The sequence below is a fragment of the Drosophila ficusphila genome, unplaced genomic scaffold (assembly GCF_018152265.1).
Source record: "Drosophila ficusphila isolate 14025-0441.05 unplaced genomic scaffold, ASM1815226v1 contig_723, whole genome shotgun sequence".
Classification (NCBI taxonomy): domain Eukaryota; kingdom Metazoa; phylum Arthropoda; class Insecta; order Diptera; family Drosophilidae; genus Drosophila; species Drosophila ficusphila.
The window spans coordinates 430581-454705 of NW_025064662.1; the positions used below are offsets into that span (position 1 = coordinate 430581).

At 36.3% G+C, this 24125-nt stretch overlaps 7 protein-coding genes across 9 annotated transcripts; 5 read left to right on the forward strand and 2 right to left on the reverse strand.

Moving 5' to 3' along the window:
* Window positions 1-49: 49 nt before the first annotated feature.
* On the forward strand, window positions 50-1353 carry LOC108089234 (transcription initiation factor IIB). The gene is made up of 4 exons (XM_017187394.2): window positions 50-124; window positions 183-594; window positions 649-883; window positions 953-1353. Exons 1-4 carry the CDS (start codon window positions 108-110, stop codon window positions 1234-1236), a joined length of 948 nt encoding a protein of 315 aa, XP_017042883.1. The 5' UTR covers window positions 50-107; the 3' UTR covers window positions 1237-1353.
* A 65-nt stretch (window positions 1354-1418) lies between these two features.
* On the reverse strand, window positions 1419-4555 carry LOC108089233 (TBC1 domain family member 16). Its single transcript, XM_017187393.1, has 2 exons — window positions 2787-4555; window positions 1419-2484 (listed from the first exon to the last, which is right to left on the reverse strand). The coding sequence occupies exons 1-2, from the start codon at window positions 4269-4271 to the stop codon at window positions 1861-1863; spliced, it is 2109 nt and encodes a 702-aa protein (XP_017042882.1). The 5' UTR covers window positions 4272-4555; the 3' UTR covers window positions 1419-1860.
* A 378-nt stretch (window positions 4556-4933) lies between these two features.
* Window positions 4934-6222, forward strand: LOC108089113 (CD2 antigen cytoplasmic tail-binding protein 2 homolog). Its single transcript, XM_017187224.2, has 3 exons — window positions 4934-5107; window positions 5168-5360; window positions 5417-6222. Exons 1-3 carry the CDS (start codon window positions 5004-5006, stop codon window positions 6077-6079), a joined length of 960 nt encoding a protein of 319 aa, XP_017042713.1. The 5' UTR covers window positions 4934-5003; the 3' UTR covers window positions 6080-6222.
* Window positions 6223-6413: 191 nt separating this feature from the next.
* Window positions 6414-8376, forward strand: LOC108089260 (E3 ubiquitin-protein ligase CHIP). Its single transcript, XM_017187428.1, has 6 exons — window positions 6414-6809; window positions 6893-7091; window positions 7146-7287; window positions 7691-7796; window positions 7882-7938; window positions 8032-8376. The coding sequence occupies exons 1-6, from the start codon at window positions 6687-6689 to the stop codon at window positions 8272-8274; spliced, it is 870 nt and encodes a 289-aa protein (XP_017042917.1). The 5' UTR covers window positions 6414-6686; the 3' UTR covers window positions 8275-8376.
* Window positions 8377-8638: 262 nt separating this feature from the next.
* On the forward strand, window positions 8639-10072 carry LOC108089259 (non-structural maintenance of chromosome element 4). Its single transcript, XM_017187427.2, has 5 exons — window positions 8639-8879; window positions 8938-9155; window positions 9218-9385; window positions 9547-9876; window positions 9933-10072. Exons 1-5 carry the CDS (start codon window positions 8777-8779, stop codon window positions 9996-9998), a joined length of 885 nt encoding a protein of 294 aa, XP_017042916.1. The 5' UTR covers window positions 8639-8776; the 3' UTR covers window positions 9999-10072.
* A 2019-nt stretch (window positions 10073-12091) lies between these two features.
* On the forward strand, window positions 12092-21377 carry LOC108089258 (thrombospondin type-1 domain-containing protein 4). Of its 3 annotated transcripts, none has more exons than XM_043208832.1 (11): window positions 12092-12520; window positions 14574-14626; window positions 15094-15169; window positions 15660-16168; window positions 17230-17411; window positions 17611-17768; window positions 19158-19359; window positions 19420-19601; window positions 19762-20754; window positions 21022-21172; window positions 21225-21377. In XM_043208832.1, exons 2-11 carry the CDS (start codon window positions 14601-14603, stop codon window positions 21356-21358), a joined length of 2613 nt encoding a protein of 870 aa, XP_043064767.1. In that variant the 5' UTR covers window positions 12092-12520; window positions 14574-14600; the 3' UTR covers window positions 21359-21377. The 3 variants fall into 3 exon arrangements, with proteins under 3 accessions (XP_043064767.1, XP_017042913.1, XP_017042914.1); XM_017187424.2 differs by having other exon boundaries at window positions 14593-14626; XM_017187425.2 differs by lacking the exons at window positions 12092-12520; window positions 14574-14626; window positions 15094-15169; ... (1 more) ...; window positions 17230-17411; window positions 17611-17768 and adding an exon at window positions 18585-19058.
* Window positions 21378-21900: 523 nt separating this feature from the next.
* LOC108089110 (sodium channel protein Nach-like) lies at window positions 21901-24013 on the reverse strand. The gene is made up of 10 exons (XM_017187220.2): window positions 23883-24013; window positions 23621-23726; window positions 23466-23557; window positions 22937-23390; window positions 22754-22872; window positions 22540-22694; window positions 22426-22488; window positions 22260-22366; window positions 22078-22192; window positions 21901-22016 (listed from the first exon to the last, which is right to left on the reverse strand). The coding sequence occupies exons 1-10, from the start codon at window positions 24011-24013 to the stop codon at window positions 21901-21903; spliced, it is 1458 nt and encodes a 485-aa protein (XP_017042709.1).
* Between the last annotated feature and the right edge of the window lie 112 nt (window positions 24014-24125).

The window sequence follows — 24125 nt, forward strand, 5'->3', positions numbered from 1 at the left end:
AGGAAACAGTCAAGAATCTAGTCAACTGTTTTGTTATCGATGCATCGGTACAAATCACATCACTAGTTGATGTGAGTATTAAAAAAAATATACAGCTTGCAGTACAAATGGCATCGACATCTAGGTAAAAACTGGCTAGCCGAGAAATTTTCCGACTTTCCCTAATGAATTTTTGCCTGCAGATTGGACAATAACAAGGTGTGCTGCTATGCACACCCCGAATCTCCTCTAATCGAGGACTACAGGGCTGGCGACATGATTTGCTCCGAATGTGGTCTGGTGGTTGGCGACCGCGTAATTGATGTGGGCTCCGAGTGGCGAACCTTCAGCAACGAAAAGAGTGGCGTAGACCCAAGTCGTGTTGGTGGTCCCGAGAATCCTCTTCTTAGCGGCGGAGACTTGTCCACCATAATTGGTCCTGGCACGGGATCCGCCTCCTTCGACGCCTTTGGGGCACCGAAGTACCAAAACAGACGTACCATGAGCAGCTCGGATCGCTCGCTTATTTCAGCATTTAAGGAAATTTCATCCATGGCCGATCGCATCAATTTGCCGAAGACTATTGTTGATCGCGCCAACAACTTGTTCAAACAGGTGGCTTTCGATTAGAATTAAAGAAGAGCTATTGCTAATGTTGTGTGGTTTCAGGTCCACGATGGAAAGAACCTCAAAGGTCGATCCAATGATGCCAAGGCGTCCGCTTGTCTGTATATTGCTTGTCGCCAGGAAGGAGTGCCTCGCACGTTTAAGGAAATATGCGCCGTCAGCAAGATCAGCAAAAAGGAGATTGGCAGATGCTTTAAACTAACACTGAAGGCACTTGAAACCAGTGTCGATTTAATCACCACAGCAGACTTTATGTGCCGCTTTTGCGCCAACTTGGGTATGTCACTTCTAATGGTTTCTTTTATTATAGTTTATTGAAATGTTTAAATACATTTCATATTTGTAGACCTCCCGAATATGGTTCAACGCGCTGCCACGCACATTGCAAAAAAAGCCGTCGAAATGGACATTGTCCCAGGTCGTTCGCCAATTTCGGTGGCCGCAGCTGCGATTTATATGGCCTCACAAGCCTCGGAGCATAAAAGAAGTCAGAAGGAAATCGGTGATATAGCCGGTGTGGCCGATGTAACCATCCGGCAGTCCTATAAACTAATGTATCCGCATGCAGCTAAGCTCTTCCCAGAAGACTTTAAGTTTACCACTCCTATTGATCAGTTACCACAAATGTAAATCTTTTCATAGAACCGATGCTCAATACTAACGCTAACGTTAAGAAAATGAAGAAATCTTAATTTAATCACAAAGTTTACGATTTTATTAAATAAAGTTAGCATAACTAATATTCAATCCAAACTGTTGGACCAATCAGAAAATAATACATTGTTAAAAATAGCTGAGTTTAACCCATACAGTTTTTGAAATTTATTCCAATGCTTTTATTTTTTTTATACATTTTGTAGCTGGCTTATATATATCTTGGGCATAGGCGGTTATAAATAGGCTACTAACCAAAACAAAAATTGCACTCTACGTTTATTTGCCAGTTATTTGCGAAACCAAGTATTTTACCAATAATATGTTTTCTGTTTAGACATAAGCATCAACTAGTTAGTAACAGTATGAATGGTTAAAGTATTCGCAAATAAGAATAAAGGGAAAATGTAACGATCAACATTTTTAAATACAAAACAAAAATGGCGTTGAAACGTAGTAGGAGGCCAAAGTCTTTTTGGAGAGCCAAGCACTCCAATAAATATTGGAGAGAAAGCAAAATACATGTGCTAATAGTTAATGACGAATTATCAGTCGCCAACAATAATTATTGCTGAGTTTAAACAGTGTATATTTAGATAACTAGTCAATAGACAGCGAGCACTTCTCATCGTCGCTGTGGCCCACGCACTCAAGCGCAGGACGATGCTCGGAATCCCACATCCCGGGTCCACAACGCTTGCACAGGCCACTTAACGTGCAGGGGATCTTTGGCAGCTGGCGGTACTGGTGGAGCAGACCGCGCGCCTTTCTCAGGATCAGCTGCCCGTCCATGTACATGGCCAGTGAACTGAAGTGCAGGAGCATCTCGTCCGGGCGCAAGTTCTGGGCCACGACATCATCCGCATAGACGGCGATGATGGCCAGGCAAAGGAACAGGTGAAAATAGTCCGTCAGGTAATTCGACCAGCAGGCCTCCCACATCCGGATAACCACCGCCTCCGTGAACTCGCGCTTGAAGCAGAGCAGCAGCCATCGGTGGCAGAAAAGGAGCTCCATTGAGTCATTATGCTGCTCCAGGTGCTCGTAGAAGCGCGGGAGCATCACACGGATCAGTTCGCGTAGGTAGCTAAGGTTGTGGTCCACATCCCTGTCGGTGGGCGTGCACACGAAGAACGCCCGCTGCATCAGGCCCACGAAGCACCAGAAGGTCTCCGACTCGTTTTGCACCTCGCAGAGCACGGGTGCTAGCAGATCACTCATACCCTAAAATGAAAGAAAAATAATACAAAGTTTTAGAAACGGAATAACTTATAATAAAAATTGTTAAGCGTTCCTTCACCCTGCCTTGGGTATAAAGGAAAATTGTTGTCTCATGAAAGGTTTTATTTAGGTATGAGTTCTTAATTTCCAAACCTAAATTATAGTTCGCAGAAAACATCTTGGACCTTAAACATAATATAATATAACAAGGAGAAGGACTGCAAGCATATTATGGCTTGACACAAAAGATTAAAACGGGAAAGAAGCTTTACAAAAGTTATATAAATCCTCTGAAAAGGACCTACCTGAGAGTAGGACATCCCAGTGTTGTACACGGCAAAGTTGAGCAGAATGTTTTTCATAACTTCGGTGTTGGGGTTATCATCGCCGCAAAAGAAAGGGTTAGTGCGATCAGTGCGCACCACGTCCTTCTCCACCACACACTGCACGGTCTTCCAGAAGTGTATTTGCTGCTCCGGTGACATTGAGTAGAGTCGTTTTCGGGTAATTTCCTCGTATTCCTGTCGTTTAATATCCATCAGGACAGCGCGATCCTCGAATGTCGATGAGAATGAATAGCACTTCAGGAGAAATGGCCATACTGTCTTGCGCAAACTCTTTTCAAGACCGCCAAAGAAAACGCATTTCCGCAGGAGCAAATCATCCTCGATTTGACCCTTTTCATTGAGCAGTGTGCCGTAGAAGAAATTTGTAGTAATCTTCTTGACGTCCCCCTCATCCGGATGCATTTCCGATTTCTTTACCTCCGGACGACAAACCATAAAATGCCTGTAGGGTAAATCGAATTTATCCTGCCCCGTTTCCGACGTGATATTGTGCAGAAAGCAGTGCCACTGATGCAAAACTTGGGCCAGATGATCCAGTCCGCCATAGTGAAAATGCAGAATTTTGTACTGCGATTCTCTCGAAGCGATTACCAGCTGACCGGAAGTACAGTTATCATCGTTAAAGAAAAGGCGAAGTGACCTCATTTGGCTCAAATCAACGGAGAAGTGGCGGCACTTCATAACCGATTTCTGGCGATCGGCTGGTGTCGAATTACCGCTATCCGGAAACTCCAAGTTGTGCTTATAAGCCAGTAGTTCTGGAGTTGTCCATTTCGGGTTATCTGATGTTATCGCATCCGGAACCCCATTTCCACTAGCGCACTCCGCGCAATTATTTCCATCCGGTCGAATAGTAATGCAGTTAAAAGATTGCGAAATATTACTGTTTTCGATTTGCGGATTCGAAATCGTTATGTTCACCGATGTAATGGGGTTATTCTTTAGCAATGCCGTTAAATCGTCAATAGATGCGGTTTGGCCACCTAACAAGGGTTGTAGCTCGTTCTTGAGCTCCTGCATTTCCGCTGCGTTGTCGTCCTCTTCTCGGATGTCCCGTTCCTGGATCGTCTGAGGAATAGTTACGTGGCAATAGCCATTTCGGGAGTCCGGGGACTTGGTCCTCGGGTTGCACTGACCCCGACAATCTTCGGTGCTTAGGTTGGTGTATTTACATAGTGAAGAGTTAGGTATCCAAGTGAGCAGAAGTGTGGGTCTTTTAGCACTATTATACTGATCCACAAAGGTTTTAGTAGTGCACGTCAGATATCCCGGATTGTGCAATATATCCGACTCATCACGCGCGATTGTGGGTGGATGAATGCAAACGTTATTCTTGCAGAAGAGGATTTCGTTGTCTTCGTAAGAAATATCGATTTTTTTATCCAATCTTTCGTCACCTAGTATAAAGCTAGATGCCTTTTTGATAATGCTTCCAATGGGCATGTTTAAACGTATTTTTGTTGACCGGGCAAGTAAAACGCGATTTTGGATCGGATTAATCAAAACGTTTCAGAACGGGGTGGGTAGGGAACTTTTGTACTGGTTAGCTTTTGGTTTGGCTGATTTTGGATTGGTATTGTTTGGTGGCTACCATAATTTGAAGATTTTACGTGTAATGCATCGTAATGACCACTTTTTGTAACACAACGGATTAAATAAAAGATACTATTAACTTTGATGTTGGGGACCTCTCACAAGCAGGATGACATTGGAGGAAAAGAATTTAAGTAAAACTTAGCGCATGCGCATTTCCTAGTCCCTGGTTTAAAAATTGTGTTCCGATACTTAGTATTTAATATTTTCATGATTAAATTATATCATATTAAATTTAGACATAAAAACACAAATAATTAAGGTACTTTATCTAAGCAATCTGCTTTTTGTAGAAAAAAAGAAGAAAAACATATAATTAATATATCGAAACATTATCTTAATACTAAAAGTAAAGCCATTTTTAACGAAAATTTTGAATAGACAACTAACGTAAATAATAACAACCACAAAATGTACAAATAAAATATAAGTATTAATTAAAGAATTTTGGAAATGGAACAGAAAATATTAAAATCTACCGATAAATGTATTTGTACCATCCCTAACGTAAATAGAAATAGAATCAATAAACGCGTGAAAATATTTACATTGTTATTGAGTTTGTTTTAAGTTCTTATTATAATGGCAAGCAAAAGAAAGTATCCCACAGCCGAAAAAACAAAAGAGGAATCCTTTAAAAAACACACGCTTGATTCAGATGAAGAAGATTCGGATGACTACGAGAGGTAATAACTGATAGACAAAATACTAGTGTTTGTTTTGATTTCAGCATTTTGTCTTTGCAGGGAATATCTTAATGATAGCGACATTGAAGGAGGGGAAGAAGGTGTAGCAAAGGTGGAAGACGATGTGAAGTTAACACCTTTTAATATGAAAGAAGAATTGGAGGAAGGACACTTCGACAAAGATGGTCATTACCATTGGAACAAGGAAACTGAAGCCAAGGATAACTGGTTGGACAACATTGATTGGGTTAAGGTAAGGTTTTAATTTGTTTGTAAAGCGTTAAACACTTCCTTCACTTCATATTTTAGATAGGCAATCAGAAAAACGCTTTTGATCCTGCCAAAGATGACCAAAACTCCAACTCCTCTGATGAAAAAATCGAACCTGCAGGAAAGGCTTTTAACTTGTCAATGAACCTGACGAAAATGCTTGAGTTTATGAAAGCAGGAGAGACTGTAAAGATGACACTTCAAAGATTGGGTAGTCAACGTCCCGTCCTTACAACCCTTCAAAGAATTAAGCAGAAAAAAGCCGGTATTGTTGACACAAAGACGCAGGAAATTTCCCAACTCACTGAATTGGCCAACGAGATTCTTTCCAAGACCGGAAATATGGATATATATCAAGAGACTTACGAAAACATTAAGTCAAAGCTAGCCGATTTGCCGGGAACTAGCAAATCAAAGGATGTCGCTGATATTGACATGTACGCGGATGATTTCGAAACGAAGGAGTTGGAGCGCTCCAAAGCCTCAAGTGCTACTTCAAAACCAACGCTGAATACCTCGGAGGTGAGCTGGGAGTTCAAATGGTCGCAGGATGAGACTGAAATCCAAGGACCATTTAGCACCGAGAAAATGTTAAAATGGTCTCAAGAAAATTACTTCAAAAACGGGGTCTATGTTCGAAAGTGTGGCGAAAACACAAATTTTTATACTAGCAACCGCATAGATTTTGATTTATACCTGTAAATGTTAAATAACACTATTATACATAAATACACTTTTCAGTTGAATTGTTCCCTGCATTAGACTTTGTTCAATATTGACTTAAAATGTTTTACAATATGTAACCTTAAATATTTGGTTAAAGTCAAAATAAATCGTAGAAATAAGTCATTAAAAAATATTTTGATTGTAGATTTAAGAAGGTACATAGGTATATATTTTACTTTGGGTTATTAATAATTTATTTATTTGTGCAATACGGATGGAAGATTTAAAATATTTCAACCACAGTATGAAACACTCGACTACCGATAGTTCAATCGATAATTTTGCAGCTTTGATTTTGGGAGCTTTGACAACCCTCGGAAACACATCGATTAACGTAGCTGAAAATTGTTTTATGTTTAATTAAAGACAGACGAATAATAGCATAGCTGTTTGGTGTTAAAAGCGTTAAGTCGTCGGTGACATTTTGTACCCAGGACTTTGGTTGTTGTTGATTTTCTGTATCAATTACTTACTCCCTGAAAAGGAAAGGAATTTGTTAGTGCTTTTGTGCGAGAAACTCACTTTTCATCGCTGGGTGCATAGGGAAAAATAAAATTCTGGACCAGCCGCAACATTTGTCAGTATGACGACCAAACACATTTATTCCACGACCAATTTATCAGATCTGCAGTTGAAGGAGCAGGGCAATTGCCTATTTGCAGCCCGAAAATATGACGACGCAATAAATTGCTATTCAAAGGCCATCGTAAGTGTAACACACGTTTTGTACTCTTGTAATGAGTATGTTGTTTACATTGTCATGTATTATGTTCTATGTACCACATATAGATCAAAAACCCCACAAACGCCACATACTTCACAAATCGAGCTTTGTGCAACCTGAAACTAAAGCGATGGGAGCTTTGCTGCCAAGATTGCCGGCGAGCCCTGGATATCGATGCAAATTTGCTAAAGGGACACTTCTTCCTCGGCCAAGGTCTAATGGAAATAGATAGCTTTGACGAGGCCATAAAGCACCTTCAACGGGGTTAGATATTGAGGAATTTAAATGGCTTTTTATATAACATGATTAAATTTCCAGCCTATGATCTATCCAAGGAGCAAAAGCAGAACTTTGGGGATGATATTACACTACAATTGCGACTAGCTCGCAAAAAACGTTGGAACGTTTTGGAGGAGAAGCGCATTCATCAGGAAATTGAACTGCAAAGCTATTTGAACCGGTAAGAATCTCTCCTATTACCATATAGACTTTGAGTGAAAGTATTTATTGGCTTATATATAATAGAATACATATTGTATTCCATTTCTGAAAAGGCATTTCATATTCGTGCTCTAAAGCGGATGTAGCCCACATCTCTTAAAGGCCATATTTTTGGTTTATTTTTTATTTCAAGAAAAATTAAATTAGATTGATTGAGACGTGAAGGTTATTAGATTTTAGGTAAGGGTATTTCGAAATATGTACTTACATGCCGTTACCAGGGGTATTGCAATTCGTCTGCTTTATTGTCCTTTTTGACTCAAGTAGGACGTGTAAGACTTTTTCAAAACTAATTGCTAATTTTCTTTCGATTTCTGTTTGTCAAAGATATTAATTAGCGAAGTCCTATTACATTTTTTCAGGCTTATTAAAGGAGACATGGAAAACCGTTTGGCTAATTTAAAACTGAATGAAAATGTACATGAAGAACAGCTGAAGGATAAGCAACAGGAAATTGAACAAGAGTGTGTAAGTTAAACTTTTACAGCTTTTAAACCTATAGTTAGTTGTCCTATTCCCAAACAAATAATTGTTATTTCTTACTTTTTCTTAGGACGACCATATAAAGGAACTCAACAATATATTTTCTAAAGTTGATGAGCGCCGAAGGGTAAGTATTAAAAGTAATCCCACTATTTTTGGTCTTAAATGTTTGTGCTTAAATACTGGTTATTACCTATTATTAATTTTCTTCCTTTTTAAGAAACGCGATGTTCCCGATTTTCTGTGTGGCAAAATTAGTTTTGAAATATTAACCGACCCTGTGATAACTCCATCTGGAATTACCTATGAACGCAAAGATATAGAAGAGCATTTACAGCGGGTCGGACATTTTGATCCTGTGACACGCGTGAAGCTGACTCAGGATCAACTAATACCAAATTTTTCAATGAAGGAAGTGGTTGACTCTTTCATCGCAGAGAACGAATGGTCTCTAGATTATTGAGTTATGGTATTGACATTATCATTGTAATTGAATAGATGTTAGAACCCAGTTCCCATTGTCTAAAAACCAGATTAGTGATAATAAATGTGGATCTGTAACTGACTTATGATGTTATATTGTTGGTAAATCAGAAAGAGAAAATGAAGATTTAAGTTATTTTAAGGACCACAAAAGTAAGTTTTATAAACAAAAAGCTCTGGTTGGAAGATAAATTCGAAACAAAACAAAATGATACTCGACTAAAATTAACGTATTTAAAGTAAAACCATGGGCGAAGTTAAAAATGCAAACTAACATAACTGACAACTATTTCATGGGGGACAGCAATACGTGTTTGGTTTCGATATATTGTTCTCAATTTATCGTTCCAAGTACACATCTTTCGATGCTATCGTGACATCAACAATACATCGATATACAGTTGTTTACAAACAATTGTTTATATCATTTTAAAGTATTATGTCCATTCCTCTGTTTTCTGCCATAACTTTTTTGTAATATCATGGATTCGTCTCAAAGTCAATCGCGGCTACTTGAGGAAGGCTCCGCTCAAGATTCTCGGATCTTGTGCTTGCAAAATCTGATCGAGAAGAATATTGAGATAGGTGAGTAACCGGAAGGCAATATATTGTAAACAATAAAAATTGTTTTCTTTTAATGCAGAGCAACAAATTGAGGCGAAAACTTTTGACCAATCAATTGCGGCAATCGAAGAAATCCTGCGAACAGCAAACGATATAAACAAGGGTCATGAAGACCGCCGGACAAATTCGACGGAACTTGTTTTGGACACGGAGTTATTAAGACGCAATCACGAAGTTGTAGGAAAAGCTATTCAGTACAACACTAACTTTACTGACAGAATGGTGATCACGGCGATTGTAAGTGTGCACTTGAGTTAATTTATAACAAACTACACTGAAACTGATTGTATATTCAACAGAATGATTTGGTTTTCAAAGAACAAGAAGAGGATTGGGATGCTGTCTGCTCACTGGCTCTCCAATTTGGAAGACCTCTCTTCACAAACGATAGTATGCTTCCCTTCATAGATGTAACGCCAAAGGAAGTCATTCCGAAGCAGCGTGCTCAACGCAAACAGAAATCTCAGGTAACCCTTTATTAAAATTTCGGTCAGATTTTTGTGACATTCCTCCGGTGTTGTAATGTCTGTTTGTCTATAAGCAAAATTATAGTGTAAAGTTTGGTTGTTTTGCATAAAGCTGGTCAAATTTCTTTTAATTTTAATAATAACTCCTGTTTACATTTTAGGTCGAGGAAAAGCGCCCAAAGAAGAGTGATAAATTGGAAAGAAAGGATGAAGGCGCAGCCTCCGTCAGTCATATGTTGAAACAGATTAGGCAAATATATCGAGAGGGCGGTAATGAGCCTATTCCATATTTTAAATTAATTTGCAATCCAAATAATTTTATGGATACCGTACAAAATGCTTTACAACTCTCGTTTCTTGCCAAGGAGAAATACATTGCTATTGAAAATGGCGATGATGGTTTGCCTTTGGTAAATGTTGTCAATTCTAAAAGTTCCGAAGATAATGAGCCAGCCCAAGCCATTTGCTCCATCGATGTATCCTTTTGTGAGGTATGTCAAACATATGATATATTTTCAAAATGACTAATATAAGGTGTGTATTTCAGAAAATGGTTAAGCACTACAACCTTCGTGAGCCAATGTTGAAAAAACTTCAAAATGATGAAAGTTAGATATATTAATTATATTGTATTACAGTTAAAAATAATGTTAATAAAACAACCAACCAATAAAGCGTTAAATATGAGTTGATAATGTTAAAAATATATTCTTTCAGCATTTTATGTTCAAAGGTTTACCATATATAATATTAAAGACCCATGAAAACTACTTGTACTACCACTGAACGCAAGTTTGTAAAGTCATTTGTCATCTCACTTGAAACCATCCCATAAAGTATAACAAATCTGTCGGTTTTACAGTACATATGTTTTTTTGTAATGAAGTGTGTACACATATATGTATGTACTAATGTGCTTATGGCAAGGGTGGGTTCAAATGATAACAAGTGAGCTCTTCCCCCAAACACATTAAGTAATTAACCAAACATCAACACAAACTAATTAAGTGGATTTTATTACTCGCCACATTTTCTACTTTTTTAGACCGCCTACAAATTGTAAGATAGTAATGTCAAAAACATTAAAATAAGGTGCGACTCTTTTAAATCTGAAAATATTTAACATGCCATTAAAATTGATGTTAAATATAATACTGAAGAATATTAGTAGTAATTTTTCATTTCCTAATTCATTTTTCCTCGATTCTTATCTCTTTTATCTGCACAATTGCAGTACACCATTGCAATCGTGCCTGCTCCCCATTGAAAAAAATATAAATATGTAGTACCATATTAAATTACTTTTCACATTTGGGAAAATAATGGAATGCTCCATTAATTAAAAATCACTCCTAAGCTTGAAAAAGTGCATAGTGCTATTATTGAATTTCGTTAACTTAATTTCACAAAGAAGAAATTAAGATTAATTAAGATTTATTGAACAATGAAGCTTAGGGTTAATTGCATTTGTGTGGTCGACGAAGTTTAAAAGGCTTGGCGTAAAAAAAAGTTTGATAAATTATCAACGATAATAGTGCAGTGTTGTCATACCAATTTGATAAATAGTACATAAAATGAGTAGAAATACTATTGTCCGAGATTTTGAGTTCTTCATGTCGGTAAAAATAGTTGACCCAAGTATATTTAACTGGACCAATGTTTAATTATATATAAAACCAAAATGAAGATTTATTGCTCCATATCAGCATAGCAACAAACGACCTAATTAATAGACGCCCAATCTTGAAAATACAAAATTAATGATGCACAAGCGCAGTTTAAATAAGTTTGCCAAGATGGGACTTGTCTTTGAAAAACTCACTCCGAAAGTTTCGAAAACTTGTGAAAGAGCAACAGAGTAAATTAGAACGTTACAATAAATTTATAAAATGTATTTAAAAACGTAATTTAAAAAATTTGCTGTATCCTTAAAACTATTTCTTCCTTTACATAATCCTGATCAGAAATTGGTTCTAAATGTATATACAAAATTTATATTTCTTTGGAATCTAGCGTTTTTTATTTCATTGTAGAGGGCTTAATTCCAAACTGAGCTCTGCTAAATTATTTCCAATTAGGGCTCCATAAATTTCTTCGGATTACTTTCGCATTAAGCGTTTGCGTAAGGTTCGAATGTACATTAGTTCTCGCATTGATATTCCGCTGAAAGCTACATAAAGTTAAATGCATACATATGCAGAGACATCACCCACAATATTGTAACTCACCCGTGGTCGCACGTACAATTGCGGTCACAATAATGGCATCGAGTCTTTTTTTTTATAAAAAAGTTACAATATAGAGTATCTTTGTTTGCAGTACTCTGATTAAATATTTATATCTTGTATTTGGTGTTTTGCCGGCTCAAGGTCTGGATGATATTAAATCACACCTAAATCATTATTATAATAATAATAAAAAAATATTACCTAGAAACTATAATAACGAATAAAGTTAAAAGTAGTTTTAACCATAATTATGAAAACTGATTTATTAATGAATAAAAGTTAATATTTTCCTAAGCATTCTTGTTTTCTATTACTTTTTTGGGTGGCATCTTTTGTGCTATTTTTTCGGCCCGTCTTGTAAGTATGTAATATCTGTGTGTACGCACGTTTGGCTCCAGACTTTTGGGTGGCGCTGGCAATCTATGCGAGTGCTGGGCCCCACTCCTCTGGGGGAAATCGGGGAGCTCCGGGCTGGCACTCGATCGCCAGAGCTGCTTTGATGCTCGCGAAGCCCGCTGCCTCCAAACACTTTTGTTCCCAAAGCCGCTTTCCCGAAAATTCAATTCGGATTTCAGTTCGGATTTGAGTATCACGCGATGAAGACGGCGGCTTCAGTTAATCCAGAATTACGAGTGCCTTCAATCGGGGTGTTATATAATTTTTGCGAATAGTTAATCGGAAAAACTAAAAATAGTTACAATCAAAAATTTCGAAATCTTGGTGTTACTGAAACATATTCTGTTACGTGGTTTTGTGAAATATTCTTAAGATCTGATCCTTTGGAATTTTCTAAATAATTATGCGAACTTTTTTAGTACAAATTTAAAATACACCACTTTTGTTTTAATCACTTCAAAAACAAAAATACAACTTGATTAGTGATCATTAAGAAACCGAAAATAAAAAGGTATTTTGATGGATGATCGATCTTTTGAGCGATTGATCCATATCCTTTTGTGTTTTTTGTAGGCTCATTCATTGGAAACTACTTACAATTGTTATGTTTGTTAACTCTTTTGACGACGTGAAGAGCACGAAGACATTTTGAATACGGTCTTAATTGCTTTTCTGGGAAAGTGTTTAATCGATTCGGGTTTTCTTAAAAGCGTTTTGGGACAAACCAATTTACCTCACTCATATTGAACCGTTATCTCCTCGATGACAGTAATCACTCAAGTACTGAATGCATAATGAAAGAAGGCTTTGTTGGCGGAGGTTTCAATTCCCATAACTCAACATTATTTTGCACGCCTTAAATGTAGCAGCGTTATTACAGTCATTAAGTTTTAGGATTGAACGGATGGGATAATAGCACACTCGGCCGCAAAAGTAGTTGTCCAAATCAGAAAGAGAAATCAATTCGATTGGCGACAGACACTAACATTTCCACTAACATTTCCAACATTCATAATTTTTTCTCGGTTATCTTATTCGGCGAGCGATTTAAACAAATCCATCTGGACGCACACACATGTTTCAAAATGTTTTTCTCGTTTTGCTAATTGCGGAAGTTTCACATAACTTAAGCGAGTGTGAATGACGAAATACAAGAGTACGAGACTATGAGACTATGACATGTATATCAAAATATTTGGTGCCGAAGGAACGTACTTCTGTTCCTAGGGGGCGGCCGATTGAAAATTTTCTAAACACTTCACTTTAATGCAAGTTCTTCAATAATATCCGCACTCTTTCGAATTGAGTGTTTCTGAGTTCAGTGGCATGGTGAAGTGCTAATGCCATTGCAACACAAATATGGGCAAATGCAGTTTCACTGCATAGATGGGCCCAATATGGGCCTATTGACACAGATAAGTATGAAAAGTCCATTGTGACATTAGGAATTTTTATACCCGGTACTCGTACTGTCAGGGTATATTGCCTTCCTCCAAATCTGTGTCAATGGCGCAAAAAGCACTTTCAACCTCTTTGGCGGTATTATGATATTCAAAGAGAAACGAAATTGTTTATTGAATCCCTTAAATATTGCAGCTACTATCTGATAAGACACTGGATGAAGTTTAGATTTCTAGGATATAAATATTGCAGGATCTCTCAAAAACTTTTAAAATGCCTTCTAGTTTTTTTCTATTTTGGTATAAGATTTTTCCAAACTAAAAGTTTTTGACAGAATTTACTGGATGTGAGCTAACTAAATGTTAATCTCACGTCTCTATAATTACATTTATTAATTTTTTTTTTCTTGTCATAGAGAACTTATTAACCCACCTATTAACTTATTCTTATGATTTGATTTTACCCAATCTTAAAATAAACATTATCTAGCAAATATTTAAGAAAGCAAATTTAGAACATTACATGGTGTGACTTAAAAAATGGATAACCCCAAGCCAAGATATTTTGGGACCAGATTAAACGGTATTCGGTAGCTCCGTCTTGAAACGAACTGATTTACAATATTATATAACATATATTTTATGTGCGTATTTGTAGTATGCGCAATAGATATGTGCTCATACATAGCTCCAAAATGTTTGGTGGGTGTGGAGGCTTCTAATGAAATACGCCCTTCCCATTTTCGTTCACGGATGTGATGTTGTAGTGTATTTTCATGCTGCCGAAAGTACATCCAATCCAGTCAAATAGTCACGGTCGGTTTAATCGTAATCAATGAAAATAATGGAACTTGAGTTCCTCTGTGCGAGTTGCTAATACAAAGCCTGAACATGCGTATAGGCAAACATTGAAGATCGCTTAGAACGATAGCGAATTTATCCACATAATACATCGAAAAATACAGAAAAGTGTCCAAATTTATAGGCAAATGAAGCTCGTAAATTAAAAGCTTTGCGATCTGGGAATTTAACATGTCGTATATGGTAACGGATTTAGCAGTTTTTTTTTTATAATTGGTTAAACATATTTAAGTATTTTCTGATATTAGATTTTTTTGGTTACAAAATGTTAAATAAATCTTTTATTCATATTAATCAAATTAGGATTTATATATTTTTCCAGGCTTTAAAATGGCAAACCTGCTAGTAATATTCAGGTAAGAAAATAATATATTACAACAGTTTAATTCTTACCCTCTTTCAAAACCTTACTAAAAGATTTCTTCATTAAACACAAATTTGATAGCCAAAAAGAAGGCGGGGTACAAATATTGCTCAGCTGCATTTAATCAAGATTTTTGTTTACTCTCGCCGCCGAACAGTGGCTCGTTTTCACAGAAAAGTGTGTAAAAAGAACACATCTTGATACTTCAAAGAACTTTTTTTTGAAAGCAACAAAAACTATCCTTATAAACTGCCGATGCATTGCATTGATTATCAGTATACACATTCATTCAACAAATCGGAAGTGCAAAAAAGATATGATCAAATAAATGTAGAAATCAATTTCCGTTCCTTAAACCCAAATTTTGATTTTAGCACTTAAACTGAAGATAAAAATACTTATCCATTAAAACAATTTAAAACTTTTCATTAAGTATACCTTACCTTTTCTGACTTTCAGTATTTTAATAATTCTCGCGTATATACCCGATACCAATTTTGTAAAGGCGGATTTATCCACCAAAGAGCGAATAAAGGTAAGTAACTAATTTCTCGTACTTAAAATAATTCGATTGATTATACATATTTTACTTTATTACGGGTGTTATAAGTTATTATATTTTGGAAACAATTCTTGTAAAAGGCTAAAGAGCTCTGATAAACCAGTTCAAATTGTATTGATAAGCTTATAATTTTAAAATCATAAATACTAGATGACGCACTTTTTTTTAATAGCATGCGTATCATGCTTTCAAGTCGTTAATTCTTTTTAATGCCTGCATAATTACCGAATAGTTTCAAGCGAGTTTTTCGTAATGGAATTATTACAGGTCTTAAGATTATCGATCAGTTTTTCCATGAAAACTTGTCTTGCTGAAGTTTTCAATGTTCAAACATTACAAATTTTACGGAAGCTCAAAAGGAAATATTTTATATTTTCATTGATTGAATATACAATTTTTTTTTTTTTTTTTTTTAATCAACACTGATTTTAAAATAATTTATTGAACATTTTTTTACATTTAGAAACACCAAGATTGGCTGAGAGAGCACAAAAAACCCAAGGCGAAAAAGAAACATGCGAACAACTCATATTATGATTTTCCGAACTTGTGGCACACAAGAAAGGATTTATCTCTGAGGCAAAAGCCAAGTAATAAAGAGGAGTACTTGGAAAACGAGACGACTAGTAAAATACCTAACAAAACCAATGACAAAGTATTAAAGCCAACGATTATATTACTTAATAATACTAATCAAAATGTAACGACATTGAAACTTGATCTGGAAACAACAACATTAGCAACTTTAACTACTCTTAATCCAGTGGAAAATGGTGATGTTGCTACCACATCGCAAATGCCAAAAATTATGGAGGTTTTTTCTTCGCCAAATCCACCGCAAGAAACCACTACGAAAAAGTTAAAGAAAAAGGTTTATCCATATCCGCGATGGGATAAGTGGAGTGATTGGAGCGAATGTACGCGAAGTTGCGGCGGAGGGGTCAAGTATCAAATTCGAAAATGTATAAGTCGGTAAGAAAAAAATATATTATAAATATTAAATATTTTATATCAGTTCTATCTTTTTTATACCCTTGCAGAGCAAAGGGTATTATAATTTCAGTCAGAAGTTTGCAACGCAGTGAAGGAGACACCTCAGACCCCATAAAGTATATATATTCTTGATCAGCATCACGATCAGAATCCAAATATGTATGTACGTCTGTCCGTCTGTCCGTCTGTCTGTCTGTCCGTCTGTCCTCCTGTCGGTTTCTATGTAAACTAGTCTCTCAGTTTTAAAGCTATCTGGCTGAAACTTTCCCAAAAGGTGTGTAGTTGTTGCACGCAGTATATAAGTCGGAACGGGCCGGATCGGGCGACTATATAGGATAGCTCCCATACGAGAGAATGAAATTAAAAATTCTAACTCCGTTGTTTTTGATCAGATCGTCTTGATTCCTTCTAGATGGCGTTTTCTAACTGCTATTGAATTTTAGATTAAATTTTATCAAAATCGGATAACTCCATCATATAGCTGCCATAGGAGAGATCAAAAAATATATATATAAAAAATGGAAAAAAAATTATAATGTCGTTGTTTTTAATGCCACGAGCATAATTTTTGGAACATCAAGTTTTTCAAATACTCTTAAATCGAGAAAAAAATTTCATAAAAATCGGAGTACTATATCATATAGCTGCCATAGGAAAGATCGAAAAATCTATATAGAAATAACGGAAATAAAATTATTACCTCGTGGTTTTTCATCAGAGAATCATGATTTTTGGAATATAGAGTTTTCCAATGAGTCTTGAGTTAGAAATTAAATTTCATCAAAATCGGACGACTATATCATATAGCTGTCATATGAACAATATGGAAATCGTCGTAGATTCGATGCTGTTTAGCCTTTTTGTATTTTCTTAGACATATTTAATGACTGCAAGGGTATATAAGCTTCCGCTTGCCGAAGCTAGCTTCCTTTCTTGTTTTCAAGTTAAATCATGTGAATGTTTAAGCTACATTTAAACTATTAAATTTGGCTGCGTTAAATATCTATAACAATGCTAGGTGATTTTATTTTTAATTCCAGAAATCCATCGACGAATAATCTGCTTACGAGTAATGCATGCGTGGGCTATTACAAACGCTATCAGCTGTGTAATGATGTGCCCTGCGACGAGCAATCCCCAGATTTTCGAGCTTCCCAATGCACAGCTTACAACGATATTGAGTTTCATGGTCACCGATATAGGTGGGAACCTTATGTAAAGGGTAGGCATTTACCTATAACCTATGACAAAGCTTTACATAAATTACAAAACACCGAAAGAATTCAAGTTTGTTTGTCTTTGTATTTTTTGGTGTTGCTAATAAATTTGGTTTTATTTCTGATGAGAACATGTTGTTCTAATCTTTCTTCTTTACGAGTAAAGGAAGTAAAATCAAGAAAAACTTTTTGAATTTTTTATAGAGGATGCCGAATGTGAGCTGAACTGCATGCCATTTGGAATGAAATCGTTTGCCACACTCAATGAATCTGTAATTGATGGAACGCCGTGTCGACATCCAGCTGAATACTATCGGTCGCAACTTTGGGACCGAGCTGTTTGTGTGAATGGAGCTTGTAAGGTGAGTAAAAGTTATTTCTATATTTTCTACATCGGATTTTCAGGATCGTAAATAAAGATTTTGGGATCCCTTTAATTTAAAGAATTTTACTTAGATGGTTTTATAGGAATATACTTACGTGAATTTTCAAATTATGATTAAGAATGCTAGTAAAAAATACGTTTTACTCTTTACCTTAGGCTAAACAAAATGTTTAAAACAAAGAAAATTTGTTTTTATATTGGGTTTTTTTTATTATTGAAGCATTACTTATGTTAATTTTACATCGAATAATTTTTCATCCATTCCACGATCTTGAAAATCCAGTTCCATCGCGAGCAACAGAGCAGCGATCGCACATTAAAAGCACTAATTGTGCGTTCTTTACTCGATACTAAAGCTTTTTTAAGTAAAAGAATCGCACCGAATGCTTAGTATTAGTTGTACTTTGAATCATAAAGCACGCACAATTTATAGTGATCCGTGAAGTCTGTTCAAATTATAATTTAAAGTTCGATATTATATAGTGTTTTATATTAAGGCCTCGATCTTTCTTTGGTGTATACTGTTTAGTTTTCATTATTATTTCACCATTCTTATTTGTTAAACATTTAATCACGTTTAATGAAAACATAGAACTTGGAGAAATTAATACATTTTAATCGGTCAATACATAGTTAACTTGTTTGCCAATTAGATTTTCATATGTTATTTAAAAATATTTATTTTTCAACATCGCTTATAGTCCTTCTGATTTAACCGTCCTGCGCCCTAAGTGTATAATTGATTATTCTGAATTGGAATAGGTCAGCAAATCAAAGAAGAAATGATTTCGAGAAAGCAAAAACTGGAACGGGTCCAATGAGCTTAATTTCATTGAATTATTTTAGTAAACACATTGCCGCAGTTGTGCGTACGGAAAGTCCATCCAAAAGGCAATTGCTTATAGAACATATGCCCCTTAATAAGCCTGAATGTATTTTGTACTCATTTATTTTTTGTTTATCTTGTTCTCTTAATAAGTGGCCAATAAATAATGTTTTTGCAAAGCCCAAGAATTCCACTCGGATTACCCTGAACTTACTATATATAAGAAGTATTTTTAATATTCTTGTTTAGAAGCTGAACATAGTTTTCGAAGAGTGGGTCGAAATTAAGAATATTCACTATATTTATTCAAGGAGGTATTAAGTTTACACGATTGTAACACAATTTATATTTTTTGCATAACGAAGAGCTAATGTTGAACAGATTAAAATAACAAAATAAAATTGAAAAGAAATGAAAACATTAATAGCACTGCTATTATTGGTAAGTAAATTTTAAAACTATTTTACAATTTGCTGGAGCAAAATACTTTCATAAAACTGATTTCACATTATTGTTTAATAAAATTGTAATAATTTTAAGGCCATCCACGCCAATGGAGATATTGATGGATTGTATGCACACAGTGGATCTGTAAGTTGTGGCGGATTATTGTGTCGTCCTGTCACGGGGATCTTCACCCGAGATCCTTTGCCGGAACATGCCTATATACACGTTACCACCTTACCAGTTGGAGCCTCCAATATTTCGATAACTGAACTTAAGAACAGCATTAACTTGTTGGGTAAGACTTTTGCTCATATTGCATAATATATCCAATACCTTAGGTTATTTTGTTCTCTAGTTTTGCAAACATCGAAAGAGGTTTACATTTTTAATGGTGAGAATACTGTTTCCGAAAGTGGATCCTACGAGGCGGTGGGAGCCACCTTCGATTATCATCGCATCGATGGAGCACAGGACAGCAATGGAGTGACCGAATGGATCACAAGTATTGGACCCATCAGGGACTCATTGCAACTAATGGTATGACAATAAAAATAATTCTTTTTTCTATGAAATATAATATAATATTATGAAATTATATGTATACCTACCCTAAAGAGTCTGTAGAGTCAGTTGTTCATTGTATCGAACTCAAAATGTTTTATTTTATTTATATAAATTAATATGTCTGGTTCTTTAGGTTTATACCAAGACACCAAATAATACTGGTGTTAAGTACGAGTACATGCTGCCGATTGTATCCGAATCGGAGGAGAACGAGATGTCCTTGGAGAGCAGCGATGGCCTGTTGAAATCCGGACTGGAGGACACCAGTTCGTCGAGCAGCTCGTCTCGGCGAAAGCGTATTTTTAATTGGAAGGTAATTGGCTTCAGCGGCTGCACGAAATCCTGTGGCGGCGGCACTCAGACACCAATTATCCGCTGCATTCGGAAGAACACGGTGCGTCATTACTCGCAACGCCGTTGCCTGCACTCCGTGAAACCAGTTCTCAATGAGAACCTCCTGCATTGCAACACGCAACCTTGTCCGGCGTATTGGCGATTCGACGAGTGGGGCGAGTGCCGCTGTTCGAACAACTTGGCCTTCCGGCGGAGAGAGGTCAGCTGTGTCCAGGAACTGGCCTCCGGCCTGGTGATCCATGTGGACAAGGCCGCCTGCATGGAGGATCAGCCACCTACCCAGAAGCAGTGTGAATGCCCCAAGAACCGCAGACGCAACTTGGCCAGATATCGTCTGCCCGATTATTCCAATAGCACCCAGGTGAAGCGCAGCAATATCGATGGCACCGAGGTCACTGCCATCTGGCTGAAGTCCGAGTGGAATCAGTACTGCTCGGTGTCCTGTGGCTCGGGCGTTGAGCATCGCACAGTGTTCTGCGATCGATCGAAGGCCGGGGAACAGCGTTGTGATCCCAGCACAACTCCCGAGAGTCGTCGTCCTTGCGAGAAACCCAGTTGCGAGGTGGGCGACTGGTTCGCCGGTCCTTGGTCCTCGTGCAACGGCGACTGCTTCGACCTGACCCGCAGCCGGGAAGTCCTGTGCATCCAGAACCAGCTGATCACCGAGGACAAGGACTGCAAGTCGGAGCTGAAGCCGCAGTCCGTGGAGAAATGCTCCCACGAGGAGGTGGAGTACTGCGCTGCCCGTTGGCATTACTCGGATTGGTCGGAGGTAATTGATTTTTATGGGTTTATAATTAGGTTTTATTTAAATATTCAGTTTACACAAGTTTCTTTAAATTTATGTAGAATGTTTAAAGTGAAGGGTGCTACAGAAATTTATTATTAAGTTCACACTGATCTCTATTATTTTAATGGCAAGCCGAAACTACAACTCCAAGAACCTTTTCTACATTCAAATCAAAAGACAGAAGCTCAATTTAACACTATTTATTGTTTTTTTTTTAAATTTTTCTAATTCCAACTTTTTTTTTTACAGTGCACCAAGCCCTGTGGAGGTGGAACCCAGCGACGCAGTGTAAAATGTTTGGAATACGACGTTAAATTTAACTCCCTGCGAGAATCAACGAAATGTCGTTACACAACCAGAGATACAATTTACCGAAGCTGCAATGTGCAAAAGTGTGATGGTGGGTTTTTAAGTTATTTTATTTTTTATATTATATTTATATTATTTTTTAGATGAGCCCAAGATTGATGCTGCTCCGACTTGCACCGATAAGTTCGCCAATTGTCAATGGGCTTCGCAAGCAAAGTTGTGTAGCTACGATTATTATCGCGAAAATTGTTGTACTTCTTGCACTGGTGGTAAATAAATCAACTTCGAAAAATTTATAAAAGAGATTTATATACTATAAGTAGCTCTTGAGAATCATACGTAACTTATAAACTGACTCCATAACCGTCTTGCAGAACATCTACGAAATACTATTAAGATTTACCCAAAAATACGAGATACATTTTGTTAACCTCAACATTATTATAATATTTCTGACACTAAAGCTCAACATTAAGCTTGCAGGGAATTGCAAAACTAAATATTCGGTCGAGAAAAACGTATTAACGCAATTAAATAAAGTGTACTAAAATAAAATAGCTGAAGACTAAACCATATAACTAAGTAAAAAATACATAATCCCTAAATTAACATTAAGAAACGAAAAGTGATGTTGTAACACATACAACTATATAAATATAAATAATCCAGAGATTAATAAAAGCCTTTCGAATTTCTTTTATTAGAACAAATAAATCATTTTATTAAATTTGAAAGTGTATTTGAGTTTTTAAGATAGCTATGAGTTTATATTTATAAGCGATGAGTATTATATTAAAAAAATTATTCCCGTGTATTGTTTTAAAGCTTGTAACCTAGTATTTGCCAGAATAACCTCATTGTAAAAAAGTATAGAATTTCAACAAATCCCAAAACACTGAATCCGAGAAAAAGTCCGGCTGTTCCGCCAATTGAAACTACAAATAATTATGAACACTCTAAAGTTCATTGTAAGATTACAAAAATAAGAACATTTACCTAACAGATCGGTCATTGAAAATATAACTTGACGTTTGAGCCGACTTTTTGGCCAAGATCTCACTTGTACAGATGTTCCGACTCCACCAAGTAATTGTTTCGATCCTGACATTTGCTGTAGAATTCGGAAAATGTTGTCAAGTTAATCATCGTAGTTAGAAATGAGAAAATCTAAGACATACATGGGCACTTCTTATTGTAACAACTGAATCGCGACAGTTCTGTTCACAATAGCATGGAAATTGACTCTCTTCTTTTCTATCACTCTCGTATAGTTGAAGAAAATAACCTGATAATTACATAAGAAATTATATTTTGCTCTTTGAAATTTAAAGAAAAAACACTTACTTTCATGACGAGGAAAGCAGGATCTTAAAGTTTTATAATCGCACACTCGCTTGGGATTTGAAACTGAAACAAAATTGTTATTTTCCTTTGGCAAATATGTTGATTTTAACTTACTGCGATTGGGATAAAAATGGGGAATACATTTACATATTTTGTAGGCCAAATTAATTCGGCATTCTTGCAGACAAATATTTCTGGTATAAAACGGGAAATGAGTTAAATTGGTTTCGTGGTAAAACCTGCATTTTCTCATGGTGACTGTGGTTTCGCTGCAGAAAGTTGGAATATTTTAGAAATAATACTAGCATTTGTAACACTTGTAACTTGCTTTTCCAGATTTTCCTCAGAAATGACCTCCCTGCTAGTTAGTTCGTAGGTAACTCCTTCTGTGGCGTAACCGAAACTGGCATCCACCTTCATCACATCAAAGGCAGAGTGTGCAAAGGACTTGAAAGGTTTAAGATATAAATTAGCAGACCTCTTGCGATATCACTGATATTTAATAACTCACAAATATCGCATCGCTCGAAAATCCCAGAAACGTGTACTGCATGTCCATTGAAAAATACGTACCGAACATGAAGTCCACTGTGTTACTCGCCAGCTCAAATGTGTTTGGCTCGGGATACTTCCCAAAAATAAAGTACCGAGCACTATAATCCTTACCAAGTTCCGAGTTGGTCAAGTAGCACAATCCCCATTCGGTTAAAACCTGTCTGGCATGAATTTTTGTCGCACCATCAAAACAGCGAGTGCGTTGGCGTTCATTTGGATCGTAGGTTCTATCGTAGGTTAGATTGTATATTAACTCCATATATTGTTTCGGTTTTAAGTCTATTTCCTTGATTATTTCATCGATCTCAGCGTTTTCGGGAATGTTTTGGAAGTTCGTGTAAGTGGAATTGGCCAAGTTCTCCAAAAAATCCCAAAGAGTATCCTTCTTCGATCCCTTAATGCCCATTTGCCTAAAAACGTTTTGTGACTTGCAAATATCAACTAAGAAAATGATTTTGTAATATACATAAATATATTATACTTACCGACAATAATCAGCGAAATACGTAACATTAAGTCGGGTCGCTGGACAAACGGTCAAACTTGGTATCGTTGTGTTCCAAAAATGATAATTTCGCTGCGTTACAAAACCAAAAAGTTCATAATAATACATCGATTTAATTAAAGAATATCACAGTACCTCCACTCCAATATGTGTGCTTTTCGTATAGTAGCGATCAACTGATGAAAGGCATACAACTATACAGAAATATATTGAGACAACTAGAAGGACAAGCCACAAAAATCTGAAAAGTTAACATAGTTATATACAAAAAAAAAAATTGTTGGTTACACAGAAATTTTTAGAAAATCGAAAAACCTCAAGAAGGTTCATAAAAGAATAATACAATATGTTTCTAGAAATTTCTGTTGGATTTCTGATAATATGTAAACTTATGTACCTCTCAAACAAAAGAAGCATTGTTTCAACAACAAATCGGAATCCATGAACGCAACAATTGTTAAAATATAAAACAATAAAATTAATAACATTTTTTGACCATTTCCGATAGTTTGGGCGCTGGGACACCATACTGTTTTAGATTGTTTTAAGGGATTAGAACGACGTTATTTACATGACTAAAGAAAGTCTTTCAAAACCAAATTAATTTATATTTACGCCGACCCTTCGAGAGAACTAAAAT